Source organism: Sitodiplosis mosellana, unplaced genomic scaffold (genome assembly GCF_009176505.1).
Source record: "Sitodiplosis mosellana isolate CC-2019 unplaced genomic scaffold, AAFC_SMos_1.0 Smas_scaffold_5, whole genome shotgun sequence".
In the NCBI taxonomy this organism is placed as follows: domain Eukaryota; kingdom Metazoa; phylum Arthropoda; class Insecta; order Diptera; family Cecidomyiidae; genus Sitodiplosis; species Sitodiplosis mosellana.
In genome coordinates this window covers 2608692-2626491 of record NW_022595248.1, presented here as the reverse complement: position 1 = coordinate 2626491, position 17800 = coordinate 2608692, and the positions used below count along the sequence as shown (strand labels likewise).

The following is a 17800-nucleotide window of genomic DNA, read 5'->3' as shown; positions in this document are numbered from 1 at the left end:
AAACCTCATTTCAGCGTGACAATACATTATGTAGTTGGGAAATGGACAACATTTTTCACTGAACATATTTTTTCAGATGAATATTTCGTTTACGTCATCGCTTGACCAATAGAGGATAATATTTCAAGTTTACTCAAATGTCGTGTTGAATCTCAGTTAAAAATAGCGAAAAATTCACGGTGAAAGATTAACACTATGATTGATAAGTTGAATAAAAGTACTAAAGAGTGTATAAACCAACCGGAGTTAAGTCTCATTGTATAGATTGAACATTTCTCTACACGAATGAAAAAAAAACATATGCATAATGCATATGTGTGAGTATGTGTAAAATACAGCCTGCCGCAAAACATTTTACGCTGTTGTTCTTGGGGGAGCACAGGGCCCCATCGCTATTTTATATTATAACTGGACTATGATAAGAGACATCGACTTGATGTCTATGACGAAGTTGTAGTACTCAAGCTGTTCTACAACTTTGCCGAAGACACCAAGTCTTTATCTCTTATCAGTTTCGCGGAATACGCGAGAAACCGCAGGAAACCGCGAAAAAATGCGTTTTTTTTCCTTATCATTTTTCACGGAAGTGATAAGAGATAACGAGATGGTGTCTAAGGCAAAGTTGTAGTTCTGGTCGAATACTATAATTATTTTGATTCATTATTCCGTTATCTCTTATCAATTACGCGAGAAACCGCAAAAAACCGCGAAAAAACGCGTTTTTTTCCTTATCGTTTTTTCACGGAACTGATAAGAGATAACGAAATAATGAATCAGAATAATTTTAGTACTCGACCAGAACTACAACTTTGCCTTAGACACCATCTCGTTATCTCTTATCAGTTCCGTGAAAAATGATAAGGAAAAAAACGCGTTTTTCGCGGTTTTCTGCGGTTTCTCGCGTATTCCGCGAAACTGATAAAAGATCACGACTTGCTGTCTTCGGTAAAGTTGTAGAGCAGCTTGAGTACTACAACTTCACCACAGACATCAAGTCATTATCTCTTATCAGTTACGCGAAAAAACGCGAAAAACGCAAGTTTTTGATAATCATTTTTCGCGAAACTGATAAGAGATAACGACTTCATGTCTATGGTAAAGTTGTAGTACTCAAGCTGCTCTACATTTCTGTCGAAGAGGCAAGTCTCTTACTTCTTATCAGCTTCACTAAAACGATGTGGGAAAATTTTGCGATTTTCGCGTTTTTTCGCGTTTTTCGCGGAACTGATAAGAGATAAGCAATATTTGTTGCACCAAAATTATAGCAAACTTTGAGTATTACAACTTTGCTTCAGGCACTAATTTGTTATCTCTTATCACAGTCCAGATTTCATATGAAGTATCTTGGGGGCCCTGGAGTCCCCCAAGAACAGTAATATGTTGCAAATATGAGGAACAGTCATAGTGTTAATGCAAACATAAATAATGAGTGGAGTGATAATTCACAGCTTTAAATGAACCATTGCGACAAACAAATTCCCACAGAATATTTTAGTTTTAAAGTGCAACATAAATTTTCTTTCATATGGAGTTGTTGTTATAAACTCTATATAAAAAAAAATTTTATATCATGTTGCACTCTGTAACTAAAATATTCTGAGGGAATTCGTTTGTCGCAATGGTTCAAATAATATTACTTGCTGTGAAAAATGGGAGACTTTGTGAGGAAAATGAAAAAAAAAACAGTCGTGATTCAATAAAGTCAACAATTAAATCAATTTCCGTAGGTCCTTTATATTATTTTTTTTTGGCAGAATTCTTTCATACTGCATGCCATATTTGTCAAAACACAGAAACTGCTAATGTTCATGTAAATAAAAATCTTTTATTTTTGCGATAATTTTTGATTTTTTTTTTAAATTATTATTTTGGTTTGACATTTTGTTTCTTTATTAATTTGTGTTACTACAATAACTGTTTTCCAGTCGCATCACGACAATATTTTTTTTAGTCCTTCATTTTGAGATGCCACTAACGTAATTTACACTCAAGTGTCTAATTTCTGTTTAAAATGTCGTTTAATTTGTCTGCCGTCTTGTGTAATATTCACAGAAATCAGTACCGTCATGACGGCAATTTCATCCTGCAGGTTGAAAAAAAAAACGACGAGCATGTGGTGAATTCATTCATTCGTTCTATTGAAAAAATTTAATTGCAACTTAATGTTAAGAGAAAAAATTGCCACTGAAAATGAGTGCAATTAATGTGGTCGAATACTATATCCCGATTGGATAGACCATGAGTTTATAAACTAGGCCTGTTCGTGAAAAATCATTCGGTATCAATGGGTCGTCATGAAATTGGATGGTTATGCCTTCTTTCCTTCTTTCAGACATCATTAAAGGACTTATAGCACAATCTTTTGGGGGATCTTGTTTCAATCGAATTTCGTATACAAATCCGGGTCGAATGAAAATTGGTTTAGACAAACAAACAATGCGATGAGGGTCTGAGTTGGGCGAAGTCAAGTTTTCTTTTTCATTATATAGTAGCGTTTCGTTTTTAGAATTCTCAGCACCGGTCACTTCGACTATCGTCATTTCTGTTGGAACATTTTTAAATGTATCCTGAAATTTTCCGTTAAGATATTTGGAAACAGTACAAAGTTCAAATTGTTTGAGTAGAAGTGGCCCATTGCTAGAAAACTTGGTTATTTCCAAATTTTTGATAAAATATGGTTCAGTTGATCTATATCTTGAGAATAATCGACCAAATTGAATCAAATCTTTTTCATCCCATGGAAACGAGTCACGTTTCATTTGCTTCAATCGTTTTGCTTGATTTACATCTAATTGATCCGGTGACAGTCCGTTGTATGTAATCATTTGGAAAATTTCCGCATATTCACTGTGCGAGAAATAGTTCGAAATCATTGCATGAATGTCCTGCAATACCATCAAACCAAAACGAAATTCATAAAACGATTCACCCAGTTTGGCTTGCACGATTTCCTTGGTTAAAACGTCTTGTTTGCAAATTGCCTTTAACCAAGACATACATGCCTCGAAGAGTTCGATCTCTGTGCATTGCAACCAATTCAATTTCAAAATTTCAGCCATCGCCTTTTCGTTACAGGCGAAAAAGCCAGGTGACTTGAGCACAGCAATTGTGTTGAGACCGATTACTGACTCACACGATCGCTTCAGATCTTTTTGATCGAAAAGGATTGCCAATCCATAGCTCGAGCAGACGTTGTCATCATTTAGGTTATTTTTCAAGAACTTGCTACAAACTGCCACACATTCGGCCATATCGTACATTTTGCCGAGGTTCATTACTTTGTCGACATTTTCCATGGTCAATTTGACACGGTTGAGATAAAAGAACTGAAGAAACTCCTTGAAAGCATCGGCTGACACATCGACAATCTTCACCTCTTTCTGTTCTTTCCATGTTCCATTGAACATCGTTCGAAAGACATCGCTTGCGGCCATCAAGATTAATTTATGAGCCGGAATTCGTTCAATCGATTCATCATCTGAATTGAAGACGAAATGAACGTCCGCCATGTCCGCTTTCAAGTATAGCTTTTCTCCAACCTCAGAAAACACTCGACTTGGATAGTCGCTGGTGATCGGATTGTACACTGACATCGTAATTATTATGGAGGAAATTGTTTCGATCGCGATGAAGAACCTGAAAAATAAAAACAATATTTTAGTAGAGAGGACTATCAACAATTGGCTATCCTGAAAAATGATATTATTTCGATTTTTCTACGATTTTCGCGGCATTTAGATAAAATGCACTCTTGTATCGCTATGAAAATAAATCGTTTACCTTGAGCGTGCTATATACAATAACACAATATACGATGGTCGATTGATCTTTGATCCTCGCTTATTTTGGTCTATTCTCGCTTCAACCAATTCGCCTTCAGAAGAGATACTTCCTAATACGCTAGTTGGAGCTGACAACTTGCAAGTTCAACTGTTGATATTTGACAATATATAAAAGTTCAACTGTGTCAATTTTAACTGACCTGATCTGTACACTTCGATGTGTGTTTGAAAAGTGAATTCGGATCGATGAGTTGAAGATTTTTAAATTACTTTCTCAATTCCGATTTCTATATGTATGTCTTTTGTCCATAGAAGCAGGTAGAAACAACCCTAATTGTGTCAATGTTGACTCATTTGACTACGTGACCCACAATCAGTTGGCGTTTACAGAAAAGATCTCTTTCCGCGAATCGGATTATCGTAAAAATGGAAGAGATACCGTTAGAATTTACGGTGAAGACTTCAGTTCAACCGAGTATTCACATCTTCTTTTTAATCCTGTGGTACAGCTTTACTAATGAGTTCGAACATTTTTGGTTGAAATGGACAAGGGATAATAAATTTTTTTGCAGTATTTCAACCAACACAAGCCGAAATGAATTTTTGCTGGCCACTGGATTATAACATTTAAAATCTATGATAGCGTTAATGTGTCACAAAAAATCTATAATCCTATCGGAATCTAGCAGTGGCGTATAATTGGAGAACGTATATTCTTCTTTTTCCATTTAAAATTAACATTTGCATGCTTCGGAAATTGTCCATGTACTCAGACTAAAATGAGTAGATGTTCACATTCAATTTTTACCTGATGTGTGTTTGTATGAAGAAATCAAGTGTCGTCTTATTTCTTTAAGTCTAATCTCGGTTCAGAAATTTGAGAGAAAAAAACAAATTTGTTTCAAAAATGTGCATTCTCTTCAACAGATTAAAACATTCGAATCTATGGAAGAATCTGATTTTTGATCTCAGTCACAAGATGCAAACACTCTAAATGGCATCGAATTTAATACATTTGGGGATGAGGTCGAAATATCTTGGAAACACAACACTGCTTGATGTCGCATCAACGCTATTGCTACCATAGCTCGATTCTCCATTGTTATGATACAGTTTTATCGTGGCCACTGCTAAATACATTCCGAAAATTTTCATATAGCAGCTGCCGCTATATGTAGACAAGAGACAAACACAAATTTCAACAACGCTATCCCAGTCGAAACATTTCATCAAGAAAAATCTGGGTTTTTTGAGTAACTATTCGAAAAAGTCGGTTCATGTTCATGCTTATGCCTATGTTCATGTTGGTGCTGATGATGATGCTCAATTGCTATTGCTTCAATAAAGCATTGCTTCGCTGAGCATTTATTCATTCAGCGCAGTTGTAGAATTCATCTGAAAGCCCTCAAAGCAAATCTAAGCAAACTCCTGCATGCACACAACAACTCTGTTCCGCTTTACCAGTTCGCAAACCATCGTGTTGAGAAAGGTGTTGGTGAGTGAGCATTGACTAAAGAAAGCTTGAACGCGAAACTTTCACCACACTCCAAAAAGCGTGCAGTTTCAAAGTTACTTTTGCTTCATTTTAAGTTTACACCATTCTTTTCTTCTTGCGAACTTTGTTTTTTTTTTCTTTTCTTTCATTTTCTTTTCCTTCTTGTTAGCTTTGTACTTTTTTCTCGTGTTAAGTGCTTCGCATCTATCGAGCCATTACGATCTGTTGAGCTCGCCTCAAACCATTACGGCATGCGCGTGTTACCGTTTCTCGCCTGTCGATTTAAATAGACTCATCAAGTGATTAATTTGTGCTTGGCCAAGTGGTAATGACTCTGCACAAATATGAGTGATTTTCAATGGCTTTCGAAGCTGCAGTCCGATTCGAATGCGAAATGTGAAAATTTCACGCAAATCTTCTGAGATAAATTACTTTCGTGTCTTTTCAATGCATAAATAATTAGACTACAACTAAATGCCTAAAAATGCTACTTTGACAGTTGAATTAGTGGTGAAAATCGTGCTTCTGTAACAAGCGTCTAAATGAAGATCGGAGTGTGTTATGACAACAATGAGTTGTATGGTGAGTCAAAAATATCTGGAGCAAGTCCCATATTACTGAATTGGTGTGCATCCATTGCTATAGAAAAGTCGAGATTTTAATGATCGGCATAGCCACAGCTCAGTGGATTTTCACAGTCGAATGGTGTCCATTAAAAACTGACGCGGGAAACAATTCGCCGTTGACCACAGAATAAAAAGTGAGATTTTGGACAACGAAAAAAAATCGGTGCCAAAAATGCTTGTGCGACAACATCGGACAACATGAAAAGCAAGTTCATGAGCGCAATGTTTTGATTTTGTACATGATTAGTACAATTCATGTAAACATATGGCATTGTTTAACCTCCGTTGGTCGAGAAGTGAGTCGTTTGGTTCGCCGTTGTCTTGAGATTATCGGAAGCAACATTAAAAAGCTGCTCAGCAAAACAAAACTGGATATTGATCGGTGGCCGTCAATGGCCGCAGTAATCCGATGAAAGTGGTGAGTAGGCTGATAAAATGCGGTTATCACGAAGAAGAGCTCTTTATGCGTTGCTTACATGAGTGTTTTGCTCAAGACAAAACAATGGCACGGCGGCCAAAGTGAAAACAAGACCATTGCACTTCAATTTTTCATTCGTTTCGTTTCGCCAAATCAATGTTCGCGCACATTAAAATGTATGCTATTCGCAAAAATTTTAAATTCATATTGATGGCAGACAACACATCTAGATTGTTCATCGAAATTGTTGTTATTGTTGCCGCGCTTGTCAATTTCAGACAGGTAAATTTTTTTTCACTCGAAATCATTGCATATCAACACGATTTCAGCACTCTATCTGCTCTCTGCAACCATTGTGCCGAAAGCAAGTTGTCTTTTCACAATTCTGTCGTCAATTGTGTGATCTATTATTATTATTATTCTGTTCATATCAAGACTGACGAGAAGAAGAAGAAGAAGAAGAAGAAGAAGGGAAATAAAGAGACATAAACCAAATTTCACTTAACTTCTCTGTCATTAGCCGATCATTTGTTCAATCCGTTATTATCATCATCATTCCATATTCGGTTTAAGTCATTCCGAAAAATATACTTTCAATCAACGACAATAATCTATTCATTCCACAATTGACTCGCAAATCTTTATGACTTTATCAACTTTGTCTTCTTCTTCTTCTTCTTCTTTTTCCATTGCTCGAAATTCAAACGATTTTTTTAGAAGAGAAAAAACGAAAGCAGATTTCTCCACTTTGACAAGACGCATCAAAGGAAGTGAAAACAAATCAAAGAACTATATCATCTATGCGATGTCTTCAAGTGGATTTGAAGAAAAAAAAAAAGAGTTGCAGAATGGATGAATTTGGACCGAACAAAAATTTGCATCGATTTCACTGCCAAAGCAATCTTGTGGAATTATCTGCGTACGCAAAGTGCATGAAGTTGCGCTTGTTTGCAATTCATATTGTTGGGAAAACAAGAGTTGTTGACAATTTTCTGTGAATATTTTTGATGTTGAGTATTTTCCATAAGAAATATCGCAGAGAATGGAAATAGAGGCAGAGAATGTAAGATTATCGTATTTATGATGTGAATGTGCCTGGATGGGGGGAAAAAGAATAATCACGCCTGGAAATGAAGCTATAAATCTTAGGTGTGGTCTTTGTTGAGATGGTGCTAAGTATAACTTTGGTAGCCAAGAATCATGGTTTATCTCTATAGAGCCTTCCACTTTAATTTTTTCTTATCGATTCAAATGAAAGAATTGCTCCATCGATTGGCTAAATCTTTGACACGATCATAGCTCTAGAATCGATAGGATGAAATTTAAATACAATCACAGTCCCAGAGCAATGTTCTGCATGAAGAAGAATTTAAAAGATATACGGTTTTCTGTAGAATTCAGCAAAACCTTCAATCATCAGGCCATTACCACGCATAGTAATTCACTTCTCGGCTCCATGGAGCAAATCTTTATGCAAAATTTCCAAACTCTTTTTATTTTTCAATGCTTAATTCAGTTCAATTTGCGCTCAATAACTGATTTTATCTCTCTCAACATTGACGCCAAATGTAGACTGTGCCCTTCTCGCTCAACAGTATTTGGTTTAGTTCTGCCAAAGAAACAAGAATTCTTTTTCCATGAAAAAAATTAGCGTTTTTAATGAATTCTCTCAAATTAAGTGTCGGAATCGTCGCAAATTCCTGTAATCGAGTCGGTCTAATGAAAATTTTTGTACGAAAATTTCTAGGCATAAAAAGTACAAACCGCCGCCAAATGTAGATCACGAGCAATAGTCTGTTTTTTTTTTCTTCTTCTTCTGAAATTGCACTTAATCAAAGTGTTTTCTTTATTTCCTTCATCTCCATCCAGAATGGTGGATTTTCTTCTGAAAAAAGAACACATCATTGAATCAGGTTGGTAGTTGATCAGGTCGAACAATGAGTAACGAAACGTGTAAACAGCGAGACAATCTCATACAATGCGCTAGAATAAGTCGAGTGTGGATTGGCGTTTTCAGGTTGCCGTCAAACTTATAGCAAACCAGCAACAACAACAACGGCAACAGCAAAATATATAAATAAAAATTATAGTGACGCGACAATTGATGCAGAACCATTAGCTCAAAAACGAAATAAAGAAGTCTCTTCTCTCGCATCTCGCGGCAAGTGAGTTCAAGATCCATATCTGCGTACAAGTTGTGTATGAGCGACTTCAATGGATTCGGTTTGTTCGCTGTTCGTGTGTTGCTTTCCCTCTCTTTCTCGTACCCTTTTGTCGTTTCGTTGCTTGTGCCGTATGCGCGCCTCGTCCGGCTCGACTTTTCATAAGGAAAAATTTAATAAAATGTGACTAACAACGGCGCAACCCATTCAGTTCGCAAATCGGAATCAAACGATGACAGTCTCATTTCGATAGGCTTCGTGTTCGGAAGTGTTTGTCATGTTCTGTGAAGGAATTTTGGTTTTCTCTATCGTGATTTTTTGTTCGGTTCAATTTGCTCGACCGGAAGAATAAAAAAACCGAAGTATTTTCAGCCAGCAAAAAAAATTATTCAAAGCCAGTTTAGAATATTTGGATTGGCTAAGCAGTGCTCGTTTAAGAAGTTGAGTTCCGTTTAACGACGAATTTCAAATTATTAATTTTTTTGGTGTGTAAAAAACCACAGAAGCTCTTATGTTCTAAAGACTATACCGAGATGATTGAATGTTTTTATGTGGCTTAAGTGCGCGCGAGTGTTGTATACATGAGACAAAGATCGACTTGGAGACACAATTATTATCGACATTTCGAGATCTGTTCTTGATATTATTCAGCCGAATTACCGTTACTCTTACAGACAGATTATTCGTGTTATTTTGACTTAATTGCCTAAATACCACCTCGGCCGTACATTGGATATGCGTGATTCAAATTGCCGTGGTAAAAAACAGAAAATTAACGCTTCACAAATGCTATTGTCAAAACGGCCTACAACGAAAATGATGACAACAACGGTTATGATCCCGTATATTTATTTAGTGTGCTTAATCAGTAGTTTAGATTTAATTGCACAATGCCAGTGTTCTCAAAGTGCCAATCACAGCCAGACTAGTGAAAATCCAAACTACGATGTGCAAGAACAATCGAGAAAACTGTCCAACGATGATGTGGAATCGGTTACGACGTACACGAATCTGTTGAGTGACACACATCCAGCGGCAATTATTGGCGATCACATAATGAAGGAATTTCAGTATTACAACGAACCGATTGAAATTACAACACCACGGTACGATCCACCGCCATCGATTGATGTGCCCAGCAATCATCAGCCGGCACATCAAATCGATTTGCACCAATCGTATTTCCCGCAATTGGAAACCGTTCCTTATATTGCGAATGTTCCAAGCATTCCGAGCATCCAGAGTGATGCTTATATTGCACCGCCACCAATCGCACCCGCTGGCCAAAATCATTTAGTGAAAGTTACGCGTGAACCATTTTGGGCACCAGAAGTGTACAAGCTCGAAAATCAATACATCGAAACATTTCGAAGTATTAAAACATCCGTTATGGGGATGTACTATCGCATGCAAAATTTTATTAGCTACATCATGAGCCTGTTCACGCTAGGTAAGTTCGAAAATTGACCATATCGCTGTTCTTGTTTACGAAAAATTTCATTTCAAAATAAAGTAGTAAGCTCACTCAGTGCAGTTACTTCTGTACGTTGTACTTCTGATGATTCGCCGGAGAAATTACCAACAACATGCGGGAAAAAATCGTCATTTCCAACATGAATTATGTCCATTTCGCTTCTTTGCATTTTTTGTTTTTTTTCATAACTTCTCACTTTTATTAGTCATTGCACTGTGTTTTTTTTTCTTCGGTTTGAACATGCGCTTTGTATTTTCCGCTCATATGTGAGTGCATGTATGCATTGATGTGCACTTGTACAGTCATGAAACGCGAATGGCCACGAATTTCACGTGCGATGAAAGAAGAGAAATTACATGCTCATTAAGAAGCGTGTATTTTGCATATTCATTTCGGTTGCTTGTGAGCGCGGCATCATAAACGTAAATTTCCGTCGACAACCACTTAACTGACCAATTATTTATCTCTATTCTTTTTGCGAAAAAAAATCGTGCTAATGCTTATAGCCCAATTCGTGCGGGCCGCGATAAATGAAACCACATCGTGGTTTCTGCACCAACGAAATGGTTTGTGAATTCAAACAACAACCAACTTTGAATCTTCTCTAAAAAAGTGCTTGAAAAATCATTGCGATGATTGAAAACGTATATGCTGAATGAAACAGTTAGAAGATACTCGCATTCACCGATGCTCGCATTCGAACAAAGGCAAAAGCTGAAATTAAACTTTTCCCACACGTCCACTTTGATCACCGGAACCGAATCAAATGATCAAGTTCTCATTACAGTTTGATGTTATTAACAATCAAAATACAAAATACAAAAACACCTCTCGTTCTTCTAATGGATGCTCACGCATAAAAAATCTACCGTAACTTATCGATCGGTAGACTAGTTGGTATCGATCAACTCCAAAAATTCGGAAAGTAAATGAACGTGAATGATTATCGTGTGTGGTTGGCCTACATTGAAATGGGTTTTGTCAGTATCGACAGGTCTCTTTGTGAAAAATTCTTTTTGCGATCAAGAAAATTGTTATAGTTGTTCATATCGGGGGTTCGAAAGACAAACACACGTATTGGCTTGGTTTACGGCACACATTCAATGTGATTGAATCAAGAGGCATGAGAGAAAACAAATATTTTTGCTTTCAATGAGTGCGCGACGACGACCAAATAAAACACTTGAGCCCGATCACTTGTGGTTAATGAAAATACACACCGTTTCGCTATTGTTGGGCCATGTCAATCATCAGTTTGCTTTGTAAAAGATTCAAGTAAATCAATTCATTTGGACGTTTTTTTTCTTCAGATAAATTAAAAGAACAACGTGCTACCATCAACATCGATTGTTTTTCTTCCTTCGTTTCTATTATAGGCTCGTCTTTTACTCTATACAAATGGACGATAGATAAATGACTTCGGATGAAAACACTTTCTCTTCATTCTGGTGATACCGTTACAAATGGGCATAAAGAAAATTTCCACGGTTTTTTTTTTCTCAGAAAATTTCATCACGCGTAAATGAACTGCCATTGAACTGTCGACCGTTGTTTCTCTCTCAATTTGCTGCAGTCAATGCCGTCGACGACAGAACATCTTTCGAGAAAAGTGAAATGTAAACAAGCGAGAAATCAAAGCGTTTGTCTTTTCGTCTACGGCATATGACACCGCGGGTGTTTTGTCAACACCTGTGTTATACACACTTTTCTAACAGAGATTAGCCGCCATTGAATTGTTCTGCTGTTAGCGCTGTCGATGGCTTTCTTTTCTTTTGAACAATAATTTTCCACTGCATTAACACTTGAGACATTGAATGAACACTTGAAATCTTTTCAAGTGAGGATTAAAAAAGAAAACTCGAAAAGATTGAAAAACTATTTTTGAGCGCCCAGATCAGTGATATTATTTGATACTGATGATAGGTTTATTGATTTATAGCAATTGAAACTATGCCAAATTTATGACTTATTTACCAACAAAAAAAGCAGACAACAAGATTGATCTACAATTGATATTGTTCACCAATTTTCTTTCTACATCATAAATTTGGCGAAGATTTATTTGTTCATTGTTGCATGGCACGGTATTGAAATACCCATTCAGAATCATCGCTGTGTCGAATGTTATATGACACACCTTTTGTGTCGAGGCATACTTCGATCATCGCACAATAATGCAGTGCGATTTTCAAATTCTGTGTTGTGATCGAATCGAAATTGGTCACTTGAACCAAAACACCGATTCTGATTTAACGCGATTCAGAGTCGACGAAGTTTATTTTCATTATTTTCATTTTTATTACATCGCATCTTTGTCACAACAACAGATTCTGCAACGATTTCACCACATGCCATTGATTTTAATCAGATAGAGAATGTTTTTGCAAAAATAAAAAATTTGAGATGAAAACTATTTTACTATTGAAAGAAGAAGTTATAAGAAGAAAAAAAATGATAAAAAAAAATCAATATCATGTGAAAATGAACCATTTTAAAGATAAAAAACTAATGAATTTAAATTCTGGTCATCATTTTCAGAAAATTCGCCGATAGTGGAAGGTCGTAAAAAGAAAGGCCCAGGAAAATTGAAGATCAAGAAAAAGTTCAAGAAATTCATCATTCCACTTTTGATCGCGTATAAATTGAAATTCTTTGCGCTGATACCAATTCTGATCGGAGGACTTGTTCTATTGGTGGGCTCGACTGGAATGGCTGGCTTTTTCTTTGCACTCTTTGCAGCGGTTATTAGTTTGAAAGGAGGAAGCGGACACTAAAATGTTAAAAACAACCATCGCTTAGCATGAGTGCGTTGAGAGTTGAAAATTTGAAGGAAAAAAATGCTCAAAAAAGATATTAACAAGCACAACCGATTGTAACATGTAATTGACCGTAAAAATCAAGACAATCCGATTTCTAGTAAATTGAGAAAGTGCAAAATTATATGGGAACCCCCAGTAAAATTTTCCTCGTTTTAAGCTGAAAATTAGGTTTAAAATCTTTTATAAAATTAACGACAGTCTTAAATGTATAATTGTAATGAGGTTAATGTCCTGAAAATAAAGTATTTATTTAATTTATTCCACTGAATCACATCGGAAATGGACGAATTCAATTACTTGATAAATTTCTATTTTAATATGAAATAAAAGTCGAGTCGAGTCGAGTCGAGTCAAGCGAAGACGATTCAAGGAAAAAAGTTCACAACATCTTCAAATCTTTCAGAGCTAAGCAAAAGGGCCAAAAAAGGTATGTATAAAAAATAAAAACCACCTTGCTATTGATATATCCACAAGAAACAGTAATTGATTTTATTCGAAACATCATGAAAGCCAAAAAGTTCTTGACGATTACAATTTTGTTCTTTTCCACATAAATTTTGATATATTTTATATATTTTATATATTAGTACTTGAGCTTAGCCTAGAAAAAAAAATTCTTCGTTAAATTTGATCATTTGCGACTACCAGCAAATAGTAACCAGTCGAACCAGCTTGACTTTTTTCCTTCACAAGCGGTAATTACTAAATGGCGCATTAAAAAAAATTATCAATATAAACTTAAAAAACTATGAAAAAAGAAATCAGCTGTTGTTTTGATTTTAGTTGCATTTGTCTTGCATACGTATTCATGAAACAAAACAAAACATTTGTGAACATCAAAACAATGATACAATTGGAAATGTGATAAAAAAGCATGTGACAAATACAGAGTGACGATCAAGTCTAAAAAAAAGAGTAGACGAGTAAAAAATCGTCTTTAAAATAAAGCATACGAAGAAAAATCAGCATATGTGATGTTGAATCTTACAACTTAAACTAAAAATTACTTTGGCAAAACAATAAATTAAATTAAAAAAAAAAATAGAGAGAGTAAAACGATCCTAATGCAAATAAGCGTCACGTGAATTCTAGGTAATTATTGGTGTGTATGTATGTGATTGAAAGAAAAATGGTCTTGAAAAAATACTGTTTATCTTTGTTTTCCTTAGCAAATTGCTGTGAGTGCACCATCTTCTATTGTGAGTCTCTTGGTTCAACTGTCATTTGAGAAGCGAACAAATGGAGAATACAAAACGCGTCATTTTCATGAAAATCTGTGCCAGCCTTGAGGTTTCAACATCATTTTTATATCGAACATACACACACATTTCCAATGAAAATATCGTCGTACGCGATGCTTTTTGATGAGGTCACTTGTCAATACATGGTAAAATCATTGTTTGGGATAAAATAAATTGTTCGATTACGAATTAAACACTACAACGATCCAATGGGTTATAGAGACAGTATAGAGTAAAATAAATCTATAAAAATTTGGCTTCGCCTTTTACACAACGATAACATGATATCGGTGAGTACAATTTTCAATTGTACTGCGATTTTTTTCCCCCTTTCATTCTAGATTGCATTGTTGCATTTGATTCATTTGTGTATGATCCAATTAAATGCGATAGATGCCTGACCGCAAGAGAAATCTATCTCAGCAAAACCTTTGTCCAGCTGTATCGCCGCAGTCTCGTCTTAATTCTAAATACAATTTGAAAACATCTACCATACAGATTATTATTTAGAGTACAATTAGCTGAAATAATTTGCAGTGTATTGTTTGTGTTATAGTATTTTTTGCGAGTAATATTCGTAAAGTGGTGTATTTGCGTGACGCTAACGCTGTCGGTGTTGAGCATTGATTATGGTTGTGGTATGTGGTGCTTTTTCGGTTTGCGCAATTCAACCTCTTCACCCTTGCGTGATACCTCCGTGTAACGTTCACCGCGCAACGATACAATCTTATTATCACGATATCGAACCATTTTCTTCGGTTCAATCTTCGGTACCACCGGCTTGTATTCCTTGGTCTCAGTGCTGCTATCGACATAAGAATATCGCGAAATGATGCGATTCTTGAGCTCATTGTCGTCGATCTTTTGCTTTGGATGATTGCTTGTCAAACTTCCGGTCAAACTTTGACCCTTCTCTTCACGATCCAAAATCATTTGGATCGCCTGATCAATATCACCATTTGCAATTGTAATGCAATGCTTTATCTCCAATTCGGAACTGTCCGGAAACATTTCCTGCAATGCAACACTCTCCTCCACAAAGAAATCACACGTAGTCAAATTCTCTTTCGAATTATTTATATCACTGAACAGGTCATCTTTTGCATCGTTGCTCTCGGAAATGGACTTTGTTCGCAGCTTTGGCTCTGGAATGATGTCGGACAATCGAAGCGATCTGCAATGGAATACAGGGATTAGTTTCAATTAATTGAAGAAATTCGTTCAATCACGCTCAATATTTCATTTAGAAAGAAAAAAATCTGTAGAAAATTATAGGAATGCATTGACCTGACCCTGGTGACGTAGGTCATTGTTATTGCAGCACAATTCAGATTGAGATAATTTCGTGTTGAGCCACTTGACTCATTCCAGATTATTGTTTACTGTTTACATTCAGCATATCCATTGTTATCTCCATCAGAAACACAATGAAGTCTGTCTGGGTTTCTTATCGAAGTTTGTATGTAAACATTGAATGAATAACTTCACGACTGAGATAAGAACATTTGTTGTTCATTCATTTTTTTTCCGTCAATGCATCTCTGTTTCAAAGAATCTAATAGCTCGCTTTGTTTTCATGACTTACTTTAAAATTGATTCGCTTGACTTGGTTTCAACGCTATTTTTCTTCTTCGACGTTTCGTTTGCTAGCTCAAAGATCCATTCGCACACTTTGCCTGTTTCGATTTGCGAAAAGTCCGGGAAGTAAGCTGACATCATTTCGACGAAACCTGAAGAAACAAAATTGTTTTGGTTGAAAAATTTGATATGAAAATGTCATCTTGACGATAGATACGGGTTGAAGAAGAGTAAATTTTTGTGCTTAATCAAGAACTTGATTACAAAAATCTTTTTGTTCAAACAAATTCTTCAAAACTAAATGTTTGTGTTTGAAACTACTAATGAAAGCAAGCTAAGTGGTATTGGATTTGATACTACTGAAATTCCGATCGTTACTCGAGCAGACTGCCGTACGCTGTGATAACATAAACCACACTTGTTTACAGTTTGAATAATAAACTGAACTTGCTTCAAACTAAGTTTTTTTTTTACTAGTTTTCAAATAATTATTAATGAAGTAGCAAACTTACCGTCAACATCAAAATTTGGGTCCTCGGTTGCCTCCTCCAAAATGGCAATCACGTAATTCAGGACAATTTCATCGACGACACTCAAATCGGCGGCAGTGATGTGTTTGTTCACGAATTGGAACAGGCTGGTTTTCACCATTTCATGGAGTTTGTCGATGTTCGTCATCTGAAATGAGAAAGAAAACCAAATATTTGATGCAAGCTCAGCACTTCTTGTTTACGAATTTATAAACAGTGAAATTTTTCCGTTTCAATAAATCGTTAGCGGAATTGTTTGAACAAAGTTTTTGTCAGATAATCGAAAAATCACAGACATTTGAATATTCCACCCATGCAATAGCAACAACAACAGCAATGCAAGAGCATCTGTGCCATATAGTCGGTGGGTCGTGGGCGAAGCGTAAATAATTTGGTGAAAAAAGGACTTTTTCCATGCATCACCTAGCAATTATCTAGATATATACATTTGCTCCAATTCACTGTTCCACATGCGATGGATGCGTGTGTATTTTTATCACACACGAACGCACCGAGAATATTTGGAAAGATGCTTCGCAATAAAATTGAATATTTGATAAACAAATGGTGTTCAAAGCAACGGAAATGTTGTATATTTTATGAAAATGTATGCGTACCATTGTGTAGCCACTTTCATCCAGAACAAATTGAACCACGCGAATAGTTGAACTGCAATGGATGAAATGAAATTGTGTCAACTATTTATGATGATAAAGACTATTGTTCCATTTACTATGGAGTACATAAGATCATCGAATCATTGGGAAAAGAGAGAGAGAGCAGTGAAAATGGACTTGCATTGCAGCGTGCTCCAGAGCATGCACAAATTCAATCCAAAGGTATATTTCCGTAGGCATACATAATTAAAATCACATTGGTATGCGCATACTTTTCGACTAAGCCCCTGCGGCAAATCGCTCTAGCAGCATTATGGTTGGAAGCGCTGATAGTGCATTTCTCTCATGCAGATTGATTATAAAATGTTATGAAATTGCAAAGATGATGGAATACACCATTTTTATAATCCAATCCATTGTTTTCTCCGTCATTTTTCACACAACACTTGAATTTGATTGCGATTTGTTGTTGTTTCATTTTGACAGTGTTTATTTGTTCTTGTAATTTTTTCTTCTGCGAAACACATCACACTTACCTTGTTGATTGCGGTCGATAGTCCACTTTTTTTTCTACCCCAAACCAATCCGGCTGCCTCGTTAAAATTCTATTATTCTCTCAAATTGAGTGGAAAACAATTTATCTCTTCCGCACTATTCACCGATTTAATCCAATTTCCGATTATTGATTAGTTCCACAGAAGTCCTGGGCCAATGAATGCAGCACACAACACAGATATATTCTTTTTCTCTTGTATACCATAAAAATTATTGCTCTATTTGTGATTTAAACTTTCAATTTCACACGAAAACGAATAAATTAACGAAAATGAATGCGATTATCGTTGTTTTTGTTTTGCGGATGGCTTGCGAAATGACGAACAGCAAAACGATGGAGCTATGCACGCACCAAATGAAACACACAATAATAAATCGATAATTTCGTTTGTGTACGGACCAATCATGCACAGCAATAATAATAACAAAACTGATTGCTGTCAGCTGCTGACATTGCGTTGAAGTTGCCGACACAGAGCACTCACAGCATCGCTGTCTGCTGC

General features: G+C 36.1%; 3 protein-coding genes across 3 annotated transcripts; 1 reads left to right on the top strand and 2 right to left on the bottom strand.

Moving 5' to 3' along the window:
* Positions 1-2216: 2216 nt before the first annotated feature.
* LOC129566993 (BTB/POZ domain-containing protein 3-like) lies at positions 2217-3593 on the bottom strand. Its single transcript, XM_055443442.1, has one exon. It carries the CDS (start codon positions 3591-3593, stop codon positions 2217-2219), a length of 1377 nt encoding a protein of 458 aa, XP_055299417.1.
* Positions 3594-9053: 5460 nt separating this feature from the next.
* LOC129566895 (uncharacterized) lies at positions 9054-13044 on the top strand. The gene is made up of 2 exons (XM_055443266.1): positions 9054-9933; positions 12496-13044. Exons 1-2 carry the CDS (start codon positions 9219-9221, stop codon positions 12729-12731), a joined length of 951 nt encoding a protein of 316 aa, XP_055299241.1. The 5' UTR covers positions 9054-9218; the 3' UTR covers positions 12732-13044.
* A 190-nt stretch (positions 13045-13234) lies between these two features.
* Positions 13235-17800, bottom strand: LOC129566781 (CUE domain-containing protein 2-A). Its single transcript, XM_055443008.1, has 4 exons — positions 17279-17800; positions 16108-16273; positions 15603-15747; positions 13235-15191 (listed from the first exon to the last, which is right to left on the bottom strand). The coding sequence occupies exons 2-4, from the start codon at positions 16271-16273 to the stop codon at positions 14645-14647; spliced, it is 858 nt and encodes a 285-aa protein (XP_055298983.1). The 5' UTR covers positions 17279-17800; the 3' UTR covers positions 13235-14644.

Coding starts and splice junctions, on each gene's coding strand:
- LOC129566993 (XM_055443442.1), bottom strand. CDS start 3,593: ATGTCAGTGTACAATCCGATCACCAGCGACTATCCAAGTCGAGTGTTT.
- LOC129566895 (XM_055443266.1), top strand. CDS start 9,219: ATGCGTGATTCAAATTGCCGTGGTAAAAAACAGAAAATTAACGCTTCA. Junction 9,934..12,495: donor CATGAGCCTGTTCACGCTAG/GTAAGTTCGAAA, acceptor CATCATTTTCAG/AAAATTCGCCGATAGTGGAA.
- LOC129566781 (XM_055443008.1), bottom strand. CDS start 16,273: ATGACGAACATCGACAAACTCCATGAAATGGTGAAAACCAGCCTGTTC. Junction 15,748..16,107: donor CCCAAATTTTGATGTTGACG/GTAAGTTTGCTA, acceptor TTGTTTCTTCAG/GTTTCGTCGAAATGATGTCA. Junction 15,192..15,602: donor TCAAGCGAATCAATTTTAAA/GTAAGTCATGAA, acceptor ATTCCATTGCAG/ATCGCTTCGATTGTCCGACA.